The sequence below is a fragment of the Peromyscus californicus genome, unplaced genomic scaffold (genome assembly GCF_007827085.1).
Source record: "Peromyscus californicus insignis strain IS unplaced genomic scaffold, ASM782708v3 Scaffold_23__1_contigs__length_62951481, whole genome shotgun sequence".
NCBI classification, from domain to species: domain Eukaryota; kingdom Metazoa; phylum Chordata; class Mammalia; order Rodentia; family Cricetidae; genus Peromyscus; species Peromyscus californicus.
In genome coordinates, this window is record NW_026294534.1 from 58,631,428 (window position 1) to 58,652,740 (window position 21,313).

A 21,313-nucleotide genomic window follows, 5' to 3' on the forward strand; every position below is an offset into this window, starting at 1 on the left:
GGAATCACTACTATAACCATGCTTTAGGATTTTAATGGGTGTATGTAGAGGATACAGAGAAACAACAAATACATAACAAAACATCATCAAATTGATGTGTATAGCATCTAGTACAACACAACTAAGAAATCCCTCTTAAAACTATGATGCCCCAGCTTACTATAGAAAGAATTTTGCACAGGGGGTCTCTCTATCCTCTTTGTGGATGAGCATCCCATTAGCTGTTTTTACCACAGACATGTGACCAATAACAGTATACATAAAAGGTGAACAAATATTTACATCCTAACATCCTAATATCTAACAGGCCTGGTTAACATACTCTTTATCTGTGGGGTATTTTAGAGGCAGTCCTCCCTTAGCTAAATTCTACTTTGCAAGATTTACTACCTCCTAATCATTGGTAAATCCTTTATATCAACAATTCTATTCTTCTACATCACAGCTTAGTAGTGGAGTGCTACCCAGTACATGAGAGGCCATTTATAACCTCCACAAAATTAACTCCAAATGGATCTTACACCTAAATTTAAATGCAAAGTGCTGAATTTCTAGATCATCCTTGAGAAACGGGCTTGTTGAGTTTGGCAATCTGCCTAGGCCTTGGTAGTTTTCTCTAAGGCCCTGGTGGAAAGAGAGCTTCTTCTCTCAAATCAGGAATCTGCTTGGGAGAGTTGGTGGAGGTCTGTGGCCAGGGCGTTTGGTTCAGATCCTGAGAACTCAACTCTTTCCACACATGGGGCTGTGGTTATCAGTCCTAATGCCATTGTGGACTTTGTTTTTAATTTTCTTGAGTTATGCTGTGTTCCTCTTGTGCAAAGTTGTCTGATTAGCATCCCTCCGAATTTGCATACTTCCTTTTAAAATTGAACCCATTGGTTTATATTAACAAGAGACTTGCTGTTAAATTGGGCACAAATCTCCAGCCAATCTGGGACAGACAAGTCTGTGCCTTACTGTGGAAGCCAGGGCTGGGAATCCCTGTGCTTTGCTCATGCCACTCACCGGTCCTGTCACTCAGGCTTCACTAGCCAATCAGAGCTCCCAGTGGACCCGCCCGTCAGATGGGAGGGTTCTTCCGGGTGCCAGGCTCTAGTGGTCGGCGGAGGAAGTCGGAAGCTGGCTTGTGTATGTCGCTGTGTGCTCCGTTTTAGGGAAAGCGTGGGTGAGCTCTGCAGCCATGCCATGGTGAGCGACAGGTAGCTGTCCCCAGAGGAGGAGTGACCGGCCATGGTGAGCGTGGGTGCATTATCTCCAGACTCGGTGGAGGCCGGTGGTGTTAGTCCATCCTTGGCTGGGTAGGAGTGAGTGGCCAGTTTGACTTGTTCCTGCTAGTCCTGTGTGGTTCTTGCAACTGCCCAGGCTTGGGCGGCAGCCTCTGAATAACTTCACTCCGTGGGCTGCATCTGCGAAGAGCTTTGGGAATGGGACTGTACTTGGAAATATCCTTTTGTTGACATCACTGTGAAATGTTGGCGCCTGTAGAACTCGTATTGTTACCATGGAAGGCAGATTTGCCAAACTCAGAGAGCCCTGATCTATCTAGTATCGTACAGAAGTTCTACACTTTTTTTTTTTTTTTTTTTTTTTTTGGTTCACTTTTAACGTTCAACATTTAGGTTTGGGATCTGTCTTCAGTTAATTTTGTGGCGGTTGTAAATGATATCACACGTGTATATAGCACTCCAGTGCTAAACTGTGATGTAGACAAGTAGAATTGATGGTATAAGGAGTTACCAATTCTTAGGAGACATTAAGTCATACAAACTAGAATTTAGGTAAGGGAGGACTGCCTCCCAAATACCCCAAAGATGAGTGGTATGCAAACCATGCCTGTTAGAGATTAGTATGGTAAGATGTAAATGTTTGTTCGCCAGGATTAACATTAAACTCCATTGCCAAAACAAAGGAGACAACCCTGACTTACAACTACTGGAAAGCGCCCCCATCAAAGAAAAAGCCTCTAACATGCTGCTCAAGGGGCCATTAGAGGGTTACAACAAACATGTAGTCCTGGTGTGCCAGAAAGATATATTAATTCTAGAACAGCTGCGTCTCCAGCCTTTTGAAAAGTAGTTTTGAGTCAGGGTTTCCTATGTTGATTGAGGTGGACTTGAACCCTGTCTCTTAGCCCTACAGGGCATTCATTGCCCTTGCTATCCCCCTGACTAACCACCCTAAATTCTTGGATTACAGGTTTGTAGCACCAAATAGTTGAAATATTTAAGTTGAGTCACATAGTGGATTGTCCATTGCATTAAAAGGAAAAGGATTTGTTTGGGGCATGGCTTCTCCCTTCAGACCAGAAGAGGAGGAACAGTGTACTGTGTACACTGCAGGGGAATCAGACTAGACAATAGCCAGATCATAGACTGAAGTTTAAGGCAGTGAGCTGCAGGGGTCTCCATTATAAAGGACCTGCTGGGGCAGGGTGAGTGACTGTCTGTATAATTTCCCAGTGTCTATTAATTCCTTCTATGTGAGTGGAGACAGACAGAGTTGGTGGGTGTACAATTTAGGGAGGGTAGCTACTGAGTATTCAGCTTTCAGTTAAGGAAATTTCCTATGCAGATATGTGCAGTTAACTGTGTGGTTGACACAGTTATGTCAGCTCAGAGGTTTGAGACCCTGGCCATTGGCTGTAAATCAGTGTCAGCTTACAGCACCCAGCAGCTAACATTTTACAGTGGACAAAGTCATACAATGTCTTATTAATGGCATTCTCTCTACTAGAGAAATGCCTGTTCTGTTTCAAAGTCAGTATAACTAAGTGTTCTTGTAATTATGTTTATCACTTTAAAAAGTCAATTATTGGTATCATTTTTTAAAGTTCATTTTCTTTAAATGCATTACTGCTCTAATCTTTATTTGTTTCTATTTTCCAATGTTTCCTGGCCATGAAGAATTTCATTACAGTTTTTTCTTAAGTGCTATTTGTTTATTTTTATTTATTTATTTATATCAGTTTAGAGCAGTAGTTCTCAACCTGTGGGATTGTGACTCCCTTTGGGGGATCAAATGATGCTATCATAGGAGTGGCCTAAGAACATTGGAAAACACAGATATTTATATTACAACTCATAACAGTCACAAAATTGTAGTTATGAAGTAGCAGTGATAATTTTATAGTTGGGGGGGGTGTCACCACAACCTAAGGAAATGTATTAAAGGGTCACGGCATTAAGAAGGTTGAGAACCACTAATTTAGATCAATGTCTCCTGTAGCTCAGGCTTGCCTCACACTATGCAGTTGAGCATTGCTTTGAATGTTTAATCCTGCCTCTGCTGCCCAAGGATGGGAAGACAGTCCTGCAATTCCTTCCAGGATGGGCCTTGACTGGTCTGTGAGAAGGAAAAATATACCAGTTAATGAGTGTCCTCCAATCTCTCAGGTTTTTATTGGGATTTACAGATGAAGAGGGAACTGTGTAAGAATTGAGTTCACTGACCAGCTGTAAAGCAGGTGTAGTCACAGCACAGAAAGGGAGGGTCAAGAAGAAACTTTTCCTGCTATGACAGTAGTTGATATTAGCAATGAATAGTGAGGTAATCAATCTTAGATGATATGTAAGTGTCCTGACTGGCCAATTCTTGGGTTCACAGACCAGACAATGAAGAATATGGACAAAGAATTGAACTTTCACAAAACCAAATTACTGTAGTCACATTAGTTGAACCAAAATAGAAGAAGTGTATAAAATGGTGTGGCCCTATCTAACATGACTGTATTTTCCAGGTTTAAGATGTACAACCTGAAATAGATGCCGTGAATAGTACTTGGTGTGTGCTAATAGAAATCCCTCATCTCTGGAGCATGTGGGCGTAAAGCCTGTTTCAACTTTTGAGCATAATTTTTTAGGATTATAATTTCATCATTTTCAGTATCTCTTTCTTGCCTCTAAGCCCTCCCATAGACCCTTCACTGTTTTCTAATTCATGGCCTCTTTTTGCTTTAACAACAGTTACTGTTTGAATGTGATCTGTGTTTGGCTGTAGATCCTCCCAGCTATGAAGCAAAGGGTTGGCTGCATGGGACATTGAGTGTATAATGGAATGTGCACACAAAGGACCCTGTGCCTTGGAAGAGGAACAGGAAGTGCTCTGGGAATGGAAGATTCTATTAAACTACAAATTTCCCAGACTAGGGCCTTGTCTGACCGTAGCTAGGGTGGAAGCCAGAGCTGGGAAGGCTTGTGCTGCCAGTTATTTATCTAATGTTGATCTCTGCTTACCCAGTGGGGGAGCTGCAAATGTCCTGAGGCCCAGCTTGCTAGTCCTAGCTAATGAGGGACTCTGGAAGGTTGAGTAATCAGGAGCACCAATGGGAGGTAGTTTACAGCTTCTTTCTAGGATTCTTCTCTGGTTCTTCTGTAAAGAGCTATAAGGAAGACCACAAGCCATGCCATGGTGAGTGAGGGGGCCACTGTCCCCAGACCAGGAAGAGCAAGTTGGCTGAGCTTTCAGAATCCAAGCTGCTGGGATTGGATGGACTGTGAACTAGATAGTGGGTCTTTTGGTCCCTGTAGTGACGTGGGCAATGGCCCTTGGCCTCTGAGCCTCAGTGAGTATGGATCCCCTGGGTAGGGGGAGGCTCTGCTGCCCTGGCATGGGAGGCTATGCTGCTTGTAATATCACTGTCCAGCGTGCACACAGAGGCATTGTTGTTGGTGTGCAGTGAGAAGCGAGATTGGAAAACTGAAGGTCTGGTTTCTGGAAGTTCTGAGCATTGCATTCCACATTCAGGTTTGTCTTATAAATGTTACAGATAGTTTAGAAAATGGTAGAAATGAGGTGATGGGGATCACCCCTCAGCAATACATAATGGGGATGCTTTTACCTTTCTGCTACTGCCAGCCACCATGGTGAGAATCAGGGAAGTTCAGTTCAGGGTACAAAAGGTGTTTCTGAGCTCTGGAGGTATCTCAGGTTAGCATGGTGTTAAGCAGGTGGATAGGGCAGACTCCACATCTTCTGCTATAATTCATGTGGCAGGAAGTAGATCTTAAGTTATTTTTCTACTTTGTGTTTTGATTGGGCGTGATTAGGGCTGGGTTTGCCTGAAACCACAAGGGAGCATGAGTGGCTGTAGAGCCATAGTAGGCTCTGCAGGGAATTACCTCCATTTGCAGAGAGAGTTCTAGAGTATGGAGCCTCTCTGGAAGAAATATCAGTAGCTGAAGGGTCAGAAACAAAACAGTTTAAGGGTTAAGGGTCTCTTTGAGTTAATTTTGTGGGAGTTGTAAAGTCTGTGTTTATTTAATTTCTATACACATAGATACACATTGGTCAAGATCAAACTTTTCCTGGGTAAGTTTCCTTTGGTCTTTTGATTACAAGTTAACTATATATTCCTGCTTTTGTTCTTGGCCTTTTCTCTCTGTCTCCTTTATTCTTTCACAAATATTGTACATATTCTTGATTATTGTAGATTTGGTGCTAAATATAGCACAGTCACATTGTGTCAGTCTGTGTCCTATTTTTTAATAATCCCATTGAGCCTTCTGAGTATTTCCACTTTCATGTAGATTTAGAATCAGCTTTTCTGTTATAAATGGTTGGGCACTTTTGCCTGATTGTATTAAATTTTTGGTGCAAATTGACCATATACAACATCTTAATATTGACACATCCTATTCCCCAGGATCATTTATTTACTTATTTATTTATTTAGGTTTTGTTGTTGTTGTTAAACTGTGAAAGAGTTTTAATTTATTGAATAAAAAGTACTATGAGGCTTGGTAGGTTGCTCAGTGCATGTTCTTCTTAGGGATGACTTCAGATCTCAGCATCCAAGTTGGGAGATTCATAACCACCTGCTTCTCCAGGTCCAGAGGATCTGATACCCTCTTTTCTGGTGTGTCACCTGTACACACATGGAATACGTTCATTTGAACACATAAAAATACACATAAAAATGGGGATAAATTTGTTTTCAAAAGTGCTTGTATCTTATAAAGCAGTTACAGTATGCTTTGGGTATAATACAAGCCATGCAATGTTTCCTTGAAAATCTGTTATCTTGTATTTGGTTTGGAGAAGTTTTCCTTTCCTCACACTGATGCAGACTTACATCTAATCATTCATCATAGAAAAGTGATCCTAACTTTCCTGAGCAAGAAGGTAGATATGTGTCATTAGTGTAACAAAAGTTATATTTTATTATGCTGGTGGTCATCACACTAGATTCATACTCTAAATTCCAAACTAAGATCTAAGGCTGTATCCCAAAGGCTGCTCACGTGTGTGATGTAAATTTAGCTGAAGGTCAGCTTCAGTCTCTAATAGAAGTCTCTGATTCAAGGGTCAGGACCCTGGGAGAAATGTTCTAGCTGCAGGACAGATCAAAGTGATGCCTTTCTAGATATGCAGAGCAGAGCATTGCTCTTGGTCTCTGCTTATATACTGTCCAATGGACATCAGTATTCTGGGGCTGTGTCTAGTTATCTTGAGTGAGTGGTAACACTGGTCTTTTGTTATCAGGTACAGCCTTAGGTGCAGTGGGTTTCTTGACTAATCTATTTTTATATAACTAAAAGACTTTTTTTTCCTATGCTCATTACATTCCTTCCCATGATCCTTGAGGCATACACAGTGACAATGGGGACCACACATAAGAATTATTAGGAATTTGCAAATTTGGGCCACAGCAGGAAAAGAAGAAAGCATATTACTAATAGACAAATAAATGCAAGAAAGTAAATTGCAGGCACTAAAACGATAATTAAGCCAAATGGTCAAATCAATGTAGATTATAGGATATTGCTGTGATCCTGCTGGCATATATGTATTTTTCCAAATTTATGTTTTTCTAGGTTTAGTATGCACCAATTTGAAGATACTTTCAGAAATAAAAGGAAATGCAATTACTTTCAAACAAAAATGTTGTAAAGGGGGGCATGGCAGGGTTTGAGCTGTAGGACTCAGAGCTAAGGAAATCATAGAAGAGCATCATCTTAACTTCAACAGTGTCGGGTAGAAGCATGTAGGCTATGGCTGTGGGACAGGTATTTCTTCTTTTATTAAGGAAAAGAGCAACTAAGAGTCCAGTAAGCTTCATAATTAGCTTCCAGTGTTGTTTCTGGTTTTTTGTATGTTAATATTATGAGAAAGAAAATGATGAAAAATATAAAGGACTAGGCAGACTGGTGAGTTTCCAGAGGCATCTGTCTATGACCAATGTATATACACCCTCTCTTTTGCCAAAAATGATAATAATGTAATAAGGCAGAGTCAAGAATCTAGACTACAATATTTCTGGCCTGGGATGTCATAATGGAGATGAATCATTTCCTGAATGAGTTTATTTATCAAGGTTTGCACAGATATGTCTGCTAGAATCAGCAATTGCTGTTTTTTTCCTTCTGGGGTGATAGTAGTCTCTGGAGCTCATTGTCATAGTTGCTCCTAAATTGTTTACTAAAAAAGCTCAAAATAATAAGGAATTTATATTCCAAAGGAGCCAATATGATGTATAAAAAAAAGCCAAAAGCTCTCCTTTAGCTAGTCAAATAATCTGTGAGGGGAACCAAGTATAGTCAAAGCTAAATATCCTACCAATCACATCAGATAAAGAGCATATTTTAAGCTTAATAAATTTATGGGGATAGGCAATAGTGTCTGCTTTGAGTAGAGTTGATAAATGTTGGACTTAGTCTGTCTGTCTTCCTGTAGTCTCAATATCCGTAGTAATCTGATAATCCATTGACTGTAATTGTGGCATATTAAAGGAAAGAACAGTGAAAATGTCATTAATGGCTTTCCTAGCATTTCCTAGCAAGTCATCTTCGTGTTCATTATTAGAATAGGGTACCTGAGTCAAAAACATGTCTTTGTTCAAACATTAGGCTAGAGATTTTAGATATATTTACCTGTCCTTAGGAAAAAGCTCTAGTAGCATTTTATATAGTCAGACAACCGAGTTCTTCAGAATAAAAAGTGGAGTCCAATATATCCCTGGTGATGTTATAGATGTCAACTGTGAGGTTGAAGGCCTTCATGGAGCATGCAGTAAAGACTCCATTGCCAAGGTCTGTAAGTTGGTTTACAAAGATCTAAGTGGTCAGTTCTGACATTTGGAGCTCATTAGACAGAGGATGGGTGGCCCCAAAGATGTTGGCCCCAAATGAGATGGTATATTCTGAGTAGGAGATAACCTCTGTATTAGTCCACCTAGTCTATAGGGAAGAATCAGTGGGTATAACAAACCCATCCCCAGGTTTCCTAGGCAATGGGTGTTTGTGCTAAGCTAATACTGCATCATTCATATAGACTAAGATTAAGTAAATGTATTTTGTAGAATCCATAATAACATGCAGAAATTTGCCTTGGGTCCAGTAGAGACTTACAGATCACTGATTTTGTTCCAAATTCTTTCCAAAAATTCAGAGATAGATCTCTGTGCTCATGGAAAAGTGAGTCTTGCTTGATATATTGCTTGGATACATTCTTCTCTGTCTGTTCCTCTAAATAAGTTGTAGCAGATAATTTTGAGAGATCTGGTTGGCTACAGCTAGTCTCTTCAAACTTTTAGCTGTATATTTGTTAGACTCTGCCAATGATTGCTTTAATACATTTAGTTGCAGATAAGTTGCATGTAATCAGTTTGTGAGAAGTAGCTAGTCCATCAGACAAGGAGTTAATAGCCCATAGTTGTTATTCACTAAGATGATGATTGCTGTATCTGCATTGATGTCCAAAAGAACTAAAGATGCTATGCCAGCTCCATATAAGGAGCTGACAAGCCTAGCTCCAGCAACCATCAATTGTAAAGGTTTTCTTGCAGCAAATCTACTTCCTGGGAATAAGAGAAGATTGGTAGTCTCCTAAATTTGGGCTCTGGGCAGATTTCTTCAGGTGGGAGCCATGATTTGGAGTTGAAAGTAAGATCTTCTGGACCCTCGGTGTAATAAGTCCTGCAGTTATGCTAAGATCAGGCATCACCACGGTCCCCCAAGTAACAATTGGTGGGGAAATAAAGGGATTGACAAATGCCACCTTGTAGTGGGCTGTGAAAATTTTGTTATTATCCCATCTTCCTCTATCAGTGATTCATGGTGTTAGGCTACCTTCTTTGATTTCTCAGGATTTCTATCTCATGGTGAAGACATATCCCTCATCAAATTGAGGTCCTTTCTTCAGAGTTCCTGCATATGATATATTGAGTATAGGCTTATGGGCCACAAAGTCTCCAATGCCCCATGTCTTGACCTGTAGTAGTGGAAGAATCATGTAGAAATAATAGGAAAGTCCTGGGTGTGTATGTTTCCAGGGTTCCAGTTTGGAAAGATCTATACCTGCTGTTTTCTACCAATGTAAGTTTCTGTTGTCTGCCTTTTTTGGTTTTTCAAGACAAGGTTTCTCTATGTAGCTTTGCGCCTTTCCTGGAACTCACTCTGTAGCCCAGGTTGGCCTTGAACTCACAGAGATCCTCCTGCCTCTGCCTCCCGAGTGCTGGAATTAAAGGCATGCGCCACCACCGCCTGGCCATTGTCTGCCTTTTTTATGTGATACTTTGGCACAAAATCATGGGATCTAGGGCATCCTCTGGTTGCCAATTATAACATGTCCACTCTTGAGCTAATGGAATCAATTTGGTAGCGAGTATAATAAGTTCAGACTGGAATTTCAACAGGCTGGGAACTAATGTTCTAGGAGGAATGAACAATTTGTTGTTCCTGGCATGTATATCCAGAGGAATTGCGAAGTCTATTGCTTCATTGTTTTAGAGTGTATACATGATATCACAGGTACAAAAAATTCTTTCTCATTTTGCAAGCAGATTTTTTTCTTTTTTTGGTTATAAAGATGGTTCCCAGTGTGTCATTGATAATTAGTGGAGTCCATTATTCCTTTGATTTCATCATTTTCTTAAAAATATGTCAGTAAATGTAGTTGTCAAGTTGTAAATCTTCTGACAATGATGTAAGAAAAAGACTGGTAGGTCAGCTAGGTTACTCCATTGTCTCTTCCTCCAGTAGGTTTGTTGTTTCATTGGTGGTGTATTAAATTTTGTGTAGTGGTGGTCCAGTTGATGTTAGAGCATTGATGGACTGCAAGGCAATTTGGTCAGACTTGCCCTCACAAGTCCAGTGTGAAGTGGGTGATTGCATTGAGATAATCCCAGTATGCAAGAGGTAACAGTAGACAGTAGTCTTGTTTACCATGGTTGGTAACCATCCCAGAGATTCTCTTATGAAGGTTGAGGCCTTTTGCATTAAAAACTGGTGGTATATAGGCCATGTCTGTACAAAATATGGCTGGTTGTGCTAAGGTATTATCTGAGTCCCATAGAACACCATGTAGGCACAAAGTGTCTGGGTATCTGCATGAGTTCTCCTCAGGAGGTGGGGCTTCATTGTCATAAGATGTGAAGGATTATGGTAGCATGTCAGTCAAGATCATGGAAATCTGTAATATTGTGACCCCAGTGATGTAATTTCTAGTTAGTCATTAATAGGTAGAAATGAATCATTTTCTGCCTTCCCTATCATGTGGTTATTTCATATGTTCATCCTAACATAGTAGGGTAGGTTGGGAAATTTGGCCATAAACACTACAGTCACATTTGGCCTATTCAATTGTTGGTATAGTCTAAAAAGTGAATTTGGGCATTTGAATCCATGTGGTTGTGGTATTCTGTTTCAAAAGAGAAAATGCTTCTGTGGTATTCTCCTATCAGTGTCTGGGTCAAAGGTACATACAATTCTGCCAAATCATGTGTTCACATGGATTTGTTGTAATTGATGTTGATGTCTCCTCAGTCAAGTAACCTGCTTCCTTATTCTGGTCCCAATCCAGATAATTGTATACTTTTTTTTTTTGTTGTTTTTCAAGACAGGGTTTCTCTGTGTAGTTTTGTTGCCTGTCCTGGATCTCGCTCTGTAGACCAGGCTGGCCTCAACTCACAGAGATTCACCTGGCTCTGCCTCCTGAGTGCTGGGATTAAAGGCGTGCACCACTGTTGCCCAACAATTGTATACATTTTAATTTGCAATCCTGGTAGTTTTATTGTACTGGGGGCCAAACACAGGGTTCCTCTTCAGAATTTTGTGTTTGCTGCTGTTTCAACGTCTGATAATCTCAAATCTTATTCTCCCTTGTAAGGTGTAAGGATGATTTAAGAGCCATTTCTCTCAGTGGAAGCTGTAGATGGCTGATGCTGCTGTGATATTTCTCCCAATCTGTGTTAAATGGCATTTCAATGTGTTTCTTTCTTTAAAACTGGTGTTTTCAGCATCCTCTTGGTCATTGGTGGCAATGGTTCTCAAACTTGGTGCAATATGGACCTTAGCCTTTCTCACTCATCACAGTAACTATAACAAATTGTATTTCCAAAAGCTTCACAATGAGCATATTGAACATAGAATGCATTCCTGGTATATGTGAGGTTTAGGATGGTCCCAGTCTTATGGTAGGAATCCATCCAAGATGTAGTAGGGTAGTTCACAATATCACACTTTACTCTTGGTTTATTTATATTGTAGCAGTTGGTATAGTGGTTATTTCATTCATTGTTGCTGATGCTGTAGATAAGGTTGTTGATCAAGGTGATGATTGTTCTGACTTTGACCATCTCCATGGTCGTGGTGACAGTAAAGTGAACAATGGTGTTGTCAAAGATCCTGAGCTTGGCTCATTGGGTAATGTTAAACCTACAGAATTTAAAAAGAGGAGTCCCAGGAATAGTGTCCTGGGTTCTTTGGCCCAGGAGATGGATACTATGACATTGTTCCATCTTGTGTTATCTTTTATTTTCTTGTTAAAGTTTCTATGAGACATAGGGTGTAATTTGTTATAGCCTTGCCTTATTCTATTTCCCTCTCTGTCTGGGCAGAAGGTATAATGCCCAGTTAGCACCAGTGCTAAGTAAATTAATTCTAAGAGTTACTATCCTTATGAAAGTGCAAATCATATATATTGGGTTTGGTCCTAGACACGTTATGTTTGTACGTCATCTAATTTTCTAGGGTCCACATTTCCCTTGTGGTCCAGATTGTATTGCCTACTACTGGTGCCATGGCTTGTCTCCTTTAAGTCTTGGTATTTCTGTCTTGGTAAACATGTTTATGGGAAATTATTCTACACAGTCAGGGAATGCCTGGTTGTTATTCTATCTCTAAGTCTGACTTAAGTGTCTTCAAATGGAGAAGCTCTATTCAGTCTTTGTCTACTATTTAACTCATAGCATGCAACTTCAATAGCATCTTCCAAGGGGAAATCTTTGAGTTGTAATAAGTTGATTTTAAGCAGTCCATTCCATCTTTCTATATTACCAGCTGCAGTTGGGTTATATGCTAAATGGAAGACCCACTGTGTGTCCATAGTCTGCAACCTCCTCTGGCCTTTAAAACCTGTAAAGTGTGTTCCTTGATGTATATCAGTAATTATTGAGGAGCTATATCTGGCTATCCAACACTAGAGTGTGTATTTTGTTGCCATTTGGTCTGGTCTATGACTTTCTCTAGCTAATCCAAGCTCTGTGCTTACATCTTCAAGAGTGCAGGCATATAGGCCCCTGTGAGTACTCACGAGTTCAATGAAATCTATTTGTAGTTCATAATTAAATTGTTTAGGAGACCATGTTACAGCTGGTACTCGATGTCTGAATCCAGCTTTAAGTGCTGGACAAAGGAGGCAGTTTCTAATAGCTTCTTTACAAGCCTGCCAGGATACTTAAGGATACTTTTTATAAAACTATTGGAACAAACCATGTGTGACTATATGTCCCAATGTTTTATGTGATCTTAGAATTTCTTCTTTACTAATTATGCTAACATTCTCAGGTTTCTTAATTTTCCAGTCTGGGTTCCTTTTAATAGTCGTTCTCATACATCTGTCTGGATTTAATTTGGTTCTCCCTTTCCCCTCAGTTTTTAGTGTTAGGAGTAAACTTTCAAGTTTACCAACTGTGCAATCTATCATCCTTGATAATTTATTCTGAACTTGCTCCCCAGGAAGTTTTGATAATCTAATCTTAATTGAACATTATACCAATTTTTCTGCTATTTTATTATTTTTGGATGTCTTGTCTGTGTTGCCTATGTGTGAGTTTACATGGGTTACATAAATTTTGATGTCTTTGTCATGTTCTGCCATTTCCATCCATGCCTCCCTTGACCAAATGTTTTGTCATTTATCTGCCAGTTAGTGGTTTTCCATTTTGATGACCAGTAGCTCTACCATTGCATACTCACCATGAATCAGAGAAGATACAGATTTTCCTTTTCCCTTCCTTAGCTGTTTGTCTTATAGCTAGTGTTGCTATTCAGCATGTTGTGCTAATTTGGTGGTTCCTTCCTCAGTAATAACCATTCCACCTTCCTATTCCTATCCCCTACCTCCCCCTTCCCCACTGCTGCTGCTTTCCATTCAGTTTTGTTTCTATCAGTGGTTCACGAGCCATCAGTAAACCATTTGCTGGCCAAATACTGTGACCATTCTGCTGGTTCCCACAGTCCAATAGGTGCTTCTTTTGGGTGAGGGGTGAGTGACTTAGGGATGAGGACTACTGGCACCTGAGCTATTTCCTTAGTGCCTGAAGGCTCAAACTCCTTTGTTACCACATCCTGGTCACCATGGAATTCAGATAGGTACCATTTCCACTGTGATACCTTTCCTTCCATAGCTAAGCCTGCAAAGGACTCTGCCTTTGAGCAGATCCAATCCATTATTGAGCAAATAACTAAATTCTTATTATTCTCAAAGGTTCAGTAACTCCACCAGGCACCTTCTTAGATCAATGGAAGGGCCACAAGTTCCTCATGCCAGAGCTAAGGAGAATGACTGCTTTTATCAAGCAGATAGTTTACTTAAGCCCTTGAGGGAATGGAGGTCCTTAACCAAATACCTGACCTTGGGAAGAGGACCTCCTTGGGGACCAGACATTATACTACAATTTAAAAGCAATATTCATTCCTCAGGGGGCATGATGCAGCATTGGCACTGAGCTGTTCGCTAATGCATTCCTCTGTGTCCTAGTCTTACAATATGGGCATATTCCCCTCATGTGTTCTCAAAAGAGAAGGTCCTGATGTCTTACTCCTTTTTAATTATACCATACCATGCTGATTTCTCTATACTTACTAACTGAACTCTTGCTCTTAATGTCCTTGGGCTCTGGATCTTGATTGTATGTTTTAAATCTCTAACTTTCCTGTTCTTGGTGTAATCAGGAGGGCACCATGGGGATTCCTGTGTGCAGTCATCACACAGGATATGTTTGCACTGTAATGGGGATTTTTTCCAAAGAATTATTTTGCTTAGAGGGTCTGCCATTGTATACATTTTCATCCTTCAAAGCCTACACAAAATATCTCGAAAAAGCATAAGAGAACTCCCAAACACAGTGCATATCATTAAAAATGAAAGTAATGAGGTACTGGAGAATTGTGGTCTGCAAAGTGGAAATGCTGGAACTTTGTCAAGCAGCAGTGGTAGCCATGTGGTCCATGACACCCATTAGCATTCTACCTAAATGTTCACTTAGGAAAACATCTATAAATTATTCCATCATTTATAGTGAGGCAGTGAATTCCTTTACAGTTGAAATTATTCCTCATTAAATTCTGTTGCTTAATCATTCAACAAATGTTGGACATATATCCTGTACCAAGAGTCATGTCATCCTCTTAGAAGTCAAATACGATGTGATCTTTTACTTGGAAGCTTTCCTTAGAATTTTTTACTGGACATCTTATCTATTTCCCCTTCCCAGGGTGATCCATGCATCTATCTCCCTTAGGGTCCTCCTTGTTACCTACCTTCTCTGGAGCTGTGGGTTGTAGTCTGGTTATCCTTTGCTTTACCTCTAGTATCCACTTAGGAGTGAGTACATACGATGTTTGTCCTTCTGTGTCTGGGTTACCGTACTCAGGATGATATTTTCTAGTTCCATCCATTTGCCTGCAAATTTCATGATGTCATTGTTTTTTACTGCTGAGTAGTACTCCATTGTGTATATGTACCACATTTTCTTTATCTATTCTTTGGTTGAGGGGTATCTAGGTTCTAGCTATTATGAACAATGCTGTTACAAACATAGTTGAGCATGTGTCCTTATGGTATGATTGTGCATTCCTTGGGTATATGTCCAAGAGTAGTATAGCTGGGTCTTGAGGTAGACTGATTCCCAACTTTCTGAGAAACAGCCATACTAATTTCCAAAGTGGCTGTACAAGTTTGCATTACCACCAATGGTGGAGGAGTGTTTCTCTTGCTCCACATCCTCTCCAACATAAGTTGTCATCGGTATTTTTGACAGGTGTAAGATGGTATCTCAGAGTCATTTTAATATGCATTTTTCTGTGATGACTAAGGATATTGAACAATTCCTTCAATGTATATAGAAGCAGACACAAACACACATACACTCACAAACTTTAAAAAAGCAATATTAGTATTTAAAGAAAACTTTGGATATGTGTGGTGAATAAATTTACATAGCCTTTTAGGAGAGCTTGGTGTTTGCTGTGAATGTAGGGCCCTGGATTAAGAATGAGGTGAGCAAGAGACTGATCATAGCCAGGATCCAAGAGTGTTCTAATTCAGCTGAGCAACACTATGTATGCAATCTTGGTGCTTATTTGTATGCTATTGCCTCTTTATGTTTATAGCACAAACCCTTGTGTAGCCACTCCTGCCCCACTTCTTTCTTGGCAAATTTCTTTATTTAAAACTTCCTATGTTTGTACTTCACCTACATTACTCCTGTGTACCACTAATATTTGTGGTACCTAGGGAGGTCAGAAGTAGATGTCAGATTCCCTGCAACTGGAATTAAAGATGGTTGAGAGCTGCTATGTGGGTGTTGGGAATCAAACACAGGTCTCCCAAAAAGTAACCAGTGCTTTTAATTGCTGATCATTTGCTCTAGTCACTCAGTTTTCACCCCCATTGTAGGAAACCTGTTTGATCGTGTCTCTTTTTGACATTATAGCAGGGTTTTTTTTTTTTTTTTTTTGGTTAGTTTTTGTTTTGTATTGTTTAAGACAAGGTTTCTCTGTATAACAAGCCTTGGCTGTCCAGGAACTCACTTTGTAGACCAGGCTGGCCTTGAACTCACAGAGACCCACCTGCCTGTCCCTCCCAAGGACTGGACCCACTGCCTCTCAGGTAGCGCATACTGACCTTGACTTCACTGTGAAACCTTGAACTTCTGATCCTTCTTCTATGTTGCAAGAAGTGCTGGGATTACAAGTGTGCACCACTACCACAGCTGTTACACATGTGGATGGTAACATGAATGCTAAACAAATACTCTACCAAGTAGGTGAGCTATATTCCCAGCCCTTTATAGTGCCTTAATAGAAATTTGTGATTTATGTGTGTGATTTATATACTACACTATAGGCTTCTGGTAATCATAGAATGTTACTGTATTTTATCCATCCCTAAAAATGCTAATACATTATGCTCTATAATCTTCATTCTTGAGAATGGCTCTTCTAATTTGAGGCGTGACATATTGTGTTGTGATGTTATTCCTGAAGTGATTAACGTTAACTGATAGTCCTTTTGAATCAGAAAAAGATGAGAATGCCAGTACTACATGAGAAACAGTGTCTTGCACATTTTTTAAAATATTTATTTTGCAGTACAATTCAGTTCTACATATCAGCCATGGATTCCCTTGTTCTCCCACCTCCGGCCTCCCTCACCTTCCCCCCAGCCCACTCCCCATTCCCACCTCCTCCGGGGAAAAGCCTCCCCCTCGGACTGAGATCAACCTGGTAGACTCAGTCCAGGCAGGTCCAGTCCCCTCCTCCCAGGCCGAGCCAAGCAACCCTGCATAGTCCCCAGGTTTCAAACAGCCAACTCATGCAATGAGCACAGGACCTGGTCCCACTGCCTGGATGCCTCACAAACAAACAGATCAAGCCAATCAACTGTCTCACCCATTCAGAGGGCCTGATCCAGTTGGGGACCCCTCAGCCATTGGTTCATAGTTCATGTGTTTCCATTTGTTTGGCTATTTGTCCCTGTGCTTTATCCAACCTTGGTCTCAACAATTCTCACTCATATAAACCCTCCTCTTTCTCGCTAATTGGACTCCCAGAGCTCCATCCAGGGCCTAGCCATGGATCTCTGCATCCAGATCCTTCAGTCGTTGGATGGGGTTTCTAGCACAACAATTAGGGTGTTTGACCATCCCATCACCAGAGTAGATCAGTTTGGGCTGTCTCTCAACCATTGCCAGCAGTCTGTTGTGCGGGTATCTTTGTGGATTTCTGTGGGCCTCTCTAGCACTTTGCTTCTTCCTATTCTCATGTGGTCTTCATTTACCATGGTCTCCTATTCCTTGTTCTCCCTCTCTGTTGTTGATCCAGCTGGGATCTTCCGCTCCCCCAAGCTCTCTTTCCCTCGACCCTCGCCCTTCATTACCCCCACTCATGTCCAGGCTGTTGATGTAGATCTCTTCCATTTCTCCGTCATTGGGTGATCCCCGTGTCTTTCTTTGGGTCCTGTTTTCTAGGTAGCCTCCCTGGTGATGTGAGTAGCAGTCCAGTCATCCTTGTTCCACATCTAGTATCCTCCTATGAGTGAGTACATACCATGTTTGTCTTTCTGAGTCTGGGTTACCTCACTCAGGATGATTTTTTCTAGATCCATCCATTTGTCTGCAAACCTCATGATGTCATTGTTTTTCTCTGCTGAATAGTATTCCATTGTGTATATGTACCACATTTTGTTTATCCATTCTTCAGTTGAAGGGCATCTAGGTTGTTTCCATGTTCTGGTTATTACAAACACCAGTAGCACAGACACTGAGAGAAACAATCAATCAATGGGACCTCTTGAAACTGAGAAGCTTTTGTAGAGCAAAGGATACGGTCAACAAGGCAAAGCGACAGCCTACAGAATGGGAAAAGGTCTTCACCAACCCCACATCTGACAGAGGACTGATATCCAGAATATATAAGGAACTCAAGAAATTAGACATCAAAATGCCCAACAGTCCAATTAAGAAATGAGCTATAGAACTAAACAGAGAATTCTCAACAGAGGAAACTCAAATGGCTGAAAGACATTTAAGGAATTGCTCAACATCTCTAATCATCAGGGAAATGTAAATCAAAACGACTCTGAAATACCACCTTACGCCTGTCAGAATGGCTAAGATCAAAAACACTGAAGGCACCTTATGCTGGAGAGGATGTGGAGCTAGGGGAACTCTCCTCCACTGCTGGTGGGAATGCAAGCTTGTACAACCACTTTGGAAATCAATATGGCACTTTCTTAGAAAATTGGGAATCAGTCTCCCCCAAGATCCAGCTATACCACTCTTGGGCATATACCCAAGGAATGCTCAATCAAACTTTATTGTAAAAATGTGCAAGACATGAACATAGCTGAACAAGTGCTCTTGTGGTTTGATTGAGCATTCTGTTCAGCTATGTTCATGTCTTGCACATTTTTACAATAAATTTACTATTGAAAGCATAAAAGCTATCCTCATTCAGCAATGGCTCAGTGTTTAAATGTCTTTGAGACTGATTTGACTAATGAATTTTGCAAAGCCATTTGGTAGATAACTCAATGTCTCTTCAATCACAATTGATTTTCACATGAAACACAGAAAACCAAGCTGTGTATTTCACAATTTTTTCATTAATTTCCCTTGTTAGGCCTATCATTACTGATAAAGGAATTAGGTTATATTTGTGTGGATGTTAGAGGCTCTGAAATGGTTTCTTTTGAAATAATAATAAATATTTTAAGAACTGGTGTCAACATTCTTACTATCATGTGTTTGTATTTTTTCACTCCTGTTTTGAATCTTAATGCTCTGGGTGGAGGTGGAAGCCATAACTAATACCCATTATGCTGTGTCCATTCAGCACACTCTAACCCTGTGAGAGGTGCTCTCGTCACTCAGGCCTCACTAGCTGATCAGGGCATCCAGGCCAATCTGTCAATCAGAAGTGATATAAGGTCCTTCTGGCAGCCAGGCTGCAGTCTTGGCCTTGCAGCTGAGCAGGCACTAGTGGTTTTATGTGTATACTGTAAGTGCCTCTGCAGGGAGGGAAGCTGTGAAGGGAGTATGGGGGAGATTGGAAGCCATAACATGAGTGAGCATCTGCTGTCTCCAAATGGGTAGGATAGGTGAGCCCCTGGGGTAACATTAAAGGTGGGGGGCAAATGCACCATCTTTAGTACACCTCACATGAATGTAGTGGCCCTATAAGGCAAGCAGATTATGAGGGTCACTGAAGTTTTACTAAATGCATTTTCATTTCTTTGGTTTGTTTGTTTTTCTTTTATTTATTCTCTCATACAGTACATCCTTACCACAGCTTCCCTTCCCTCTACTCCTCCCAGCCCTTCCTCCTTCCCACTCTCCCAGATCCACTGCTCCTCTTGGTATATCATCAACCAAACACATCATAAGATGCAATAGACTAGACACAAGTCCTCATATCCAGGCTGGATTAGGCAACCCAGTAGGAGGAAATGGGTCTGAAGAGCAGGCAAAAGAGTCAGTGACACCTCCAACTCCTACTGTTAGGAGTTCCACAAAAAAACCCAAGCTAACAAACCACAGCATGTATGCAGAGGACCTGGTACAGTCACATGGGATCAATGATTCCTGCTTCAGTCTTTGTGAGCCCATATAGTCCCTGCTTAGTTGATTTTGTGGTCCATGTTCTCCTAGTGTTCTCTACCCTCTGGCTCCTACAATCCTCTCCACCAATCTGCTGTAGAGTTCTCAGAGTCCCAGCTAGTGTTAGATGAGGATCTCCACATCTGTTCCTATCAGCTGCTGGAGGAAGCCCCTCTGATGACAATTGGACTAAGCATAAGTCTTCCATTATAATAGAATATAGTTAGGAATCATTTCATTGATTTTCTTTTGGGTCAGCTGTACTTGATTCTGCCCTAGTTCTAAGCCATCTGATTTCTGGTTCCTATTCATCCAGGCAGTGTTGGGCATGGGTTTCCTCTTAGCTTGGGCCACAACCTCATTGGTTGGCCACTACACAAGCTCTGAGCCACTATTGCCCAGCATATCTTAAAAATAGGACGTGGGTCAGATATTTTGTTGTTGGGTTGGTGTCCCAATCCCACCACTGGGAGCCTTGTATGGCTCCATATTCTTGATTACTTGGAGTCCTTACTAGGGTCACCCTCATAGCTTCCAGGAAGTTTCCACTGCACTAGGTAGGTTTCTACATCACCTCTTAAAAGCTCCCCTATTCTAGTCGTCTCTCCTTGCAGTCTCTTCCTCTGTCTCTCTCTTATTCACCTGATCCTTCATTTCCTATCACCAATCCACCTACAAAATCTATTTTCTCTTTCTCTTGTGTTTGGTTTTCTACTGCTGTGAAGAGACACAATGACCACAGCAACTCTTATAAAAGAAAACATCTAATTGAGGTGGCTTACTTATAGTTCAGAGGTTCAGTCTGTTATCATCATAGTGGGACATGGTAGCATACAGGCAGACATGGTGCTAGAGAAGTAGCTGATAGTCTTACATCTTGCAGGCAATAAGATGTGAAGTGAGAAACTGGGTATGGCTTGAGCATATTTGAGAACTCAAAGCTTGCCTCCATAGTGACACACGTCCTCCAACAAGGCCACACCAGCTCCAACAAAGCCACACCCTCTACTAGTGTCATTCCTTTTGGGGGGTCATTTTCTTTCAAACCACCACATTCCACTTCCATGACCCCAAAGACTTATAGCCATATCATGATGCAAACATGGATTCAGTCTAACTTCAAAAGTCCCCATAGTGTATCACAGTTTCAACAATGTTTAAAAGTCCAAAGTTCGAAGTCTTTTCTGAGATTCATGCACTCTCTTAACTATCTCCTGTAGTATCAAGATTCAAAACACAGATCCCATACTTCCAACATGTGGTGGCACAGAATATACATTACCATTCCAAAACATAGAGAAGGGAGCATAGTGAGGAAATACTGGACCAAAGCAACACTGAAAACCAGTTGGGCAAACTCTGTGTTTCCATATCTGATGTCAAAACACCCTTCAGATCTCCAACTCCTTTCAGCTTCATGACTGTAACATACTTATTTCTCTTGGACTGGTTCCATTATCTGTTAGCAGCTCTCCTTGACAGGTATCCCAAGGCTCTAGCATCTCTAACATATTGGGGTATCCAAGGCAATCCAGACTTCAATTTCACAGCTCATGCAATGGCCACTTTGGGCCTCCATTCATGGTTTTCACTGACAAATACCTGGCCTCAGTGGATTTCCTTAGTCTCAGGGGCAAGTTTCATAGGCCCTTTCTTCTATCCTTAATTCAGAACCATGTGGCCAAAGCTACCAAGTTCTGCTCCTTGCTGGAG

At 40.9% G+C, this 21,313-nt stretch overlaps 3 protein-coding genes across 5 annotated transcripts in view; all 3 read left to right on the forward strand.

Moving 5' to 3' along the window:
- Nucleotides 1–1,106: 1,106 nt before the first annotated feature.
- Nucleotides 1,107–21,313, forward strand: part of LOC128119187 (zinc finger protein 120-like) — a 172,081-nt gene continuing 151,874 nt past the window's right edge. For 2 of the 3 annotated variants that reach the window (XM_052752442.1, XM_052752446.1), the window contains exon 1: nt 1,172–1,233. Coding sequence is in view for 1 of the 3 variants with exons in the window: in XM_052752444.1 (XP_052608404.1) it covers nt 1,186–1,188 (3 nt within the window). In the remaining 2 variants the exon portion in view is untranslated. Of the gene's footprint in view, nt 1,234–21,313 lie in introns of all 3 variants that reach the window. The other variant, XM_052752444.1, reaches the window with a different exon arrangement.
- LOC128119190 (zinc finger protein 431-like) overlaps nt 1,119–21,313 on the forward strand; it is a 29,224-nt gene continuing 9,029 nt past the window's right edge. Inside the window, exon 1 of the mRNA XM_052752449.1 lies at nt 1,119–1,233. Coding sequence (XP_052608409.1) covers nt 1,231–1,233 — 3 coding nt within the window. The 5' untranslated portion in view covers nt 1,119–1,230. The remainder of the gene's footprint in view (nt 1,234–21,313) is intronic.
- Nucleotides 1,124–21,313, forward strand: part of LOC128119189 (zinc finger protein 431-like) — a 61,521-nt gene continuing 41,331 nt past the window's right edge. Inside the window, exon 1 of the mRNA XM_052752448.1 lies at nt 1,124–1,233. The gene's annotated coding sequence lies outside the window, so the exon portion shown is untranslated. The remainder of the gene's footprint in view (nt 1,234–21,313) is intronic.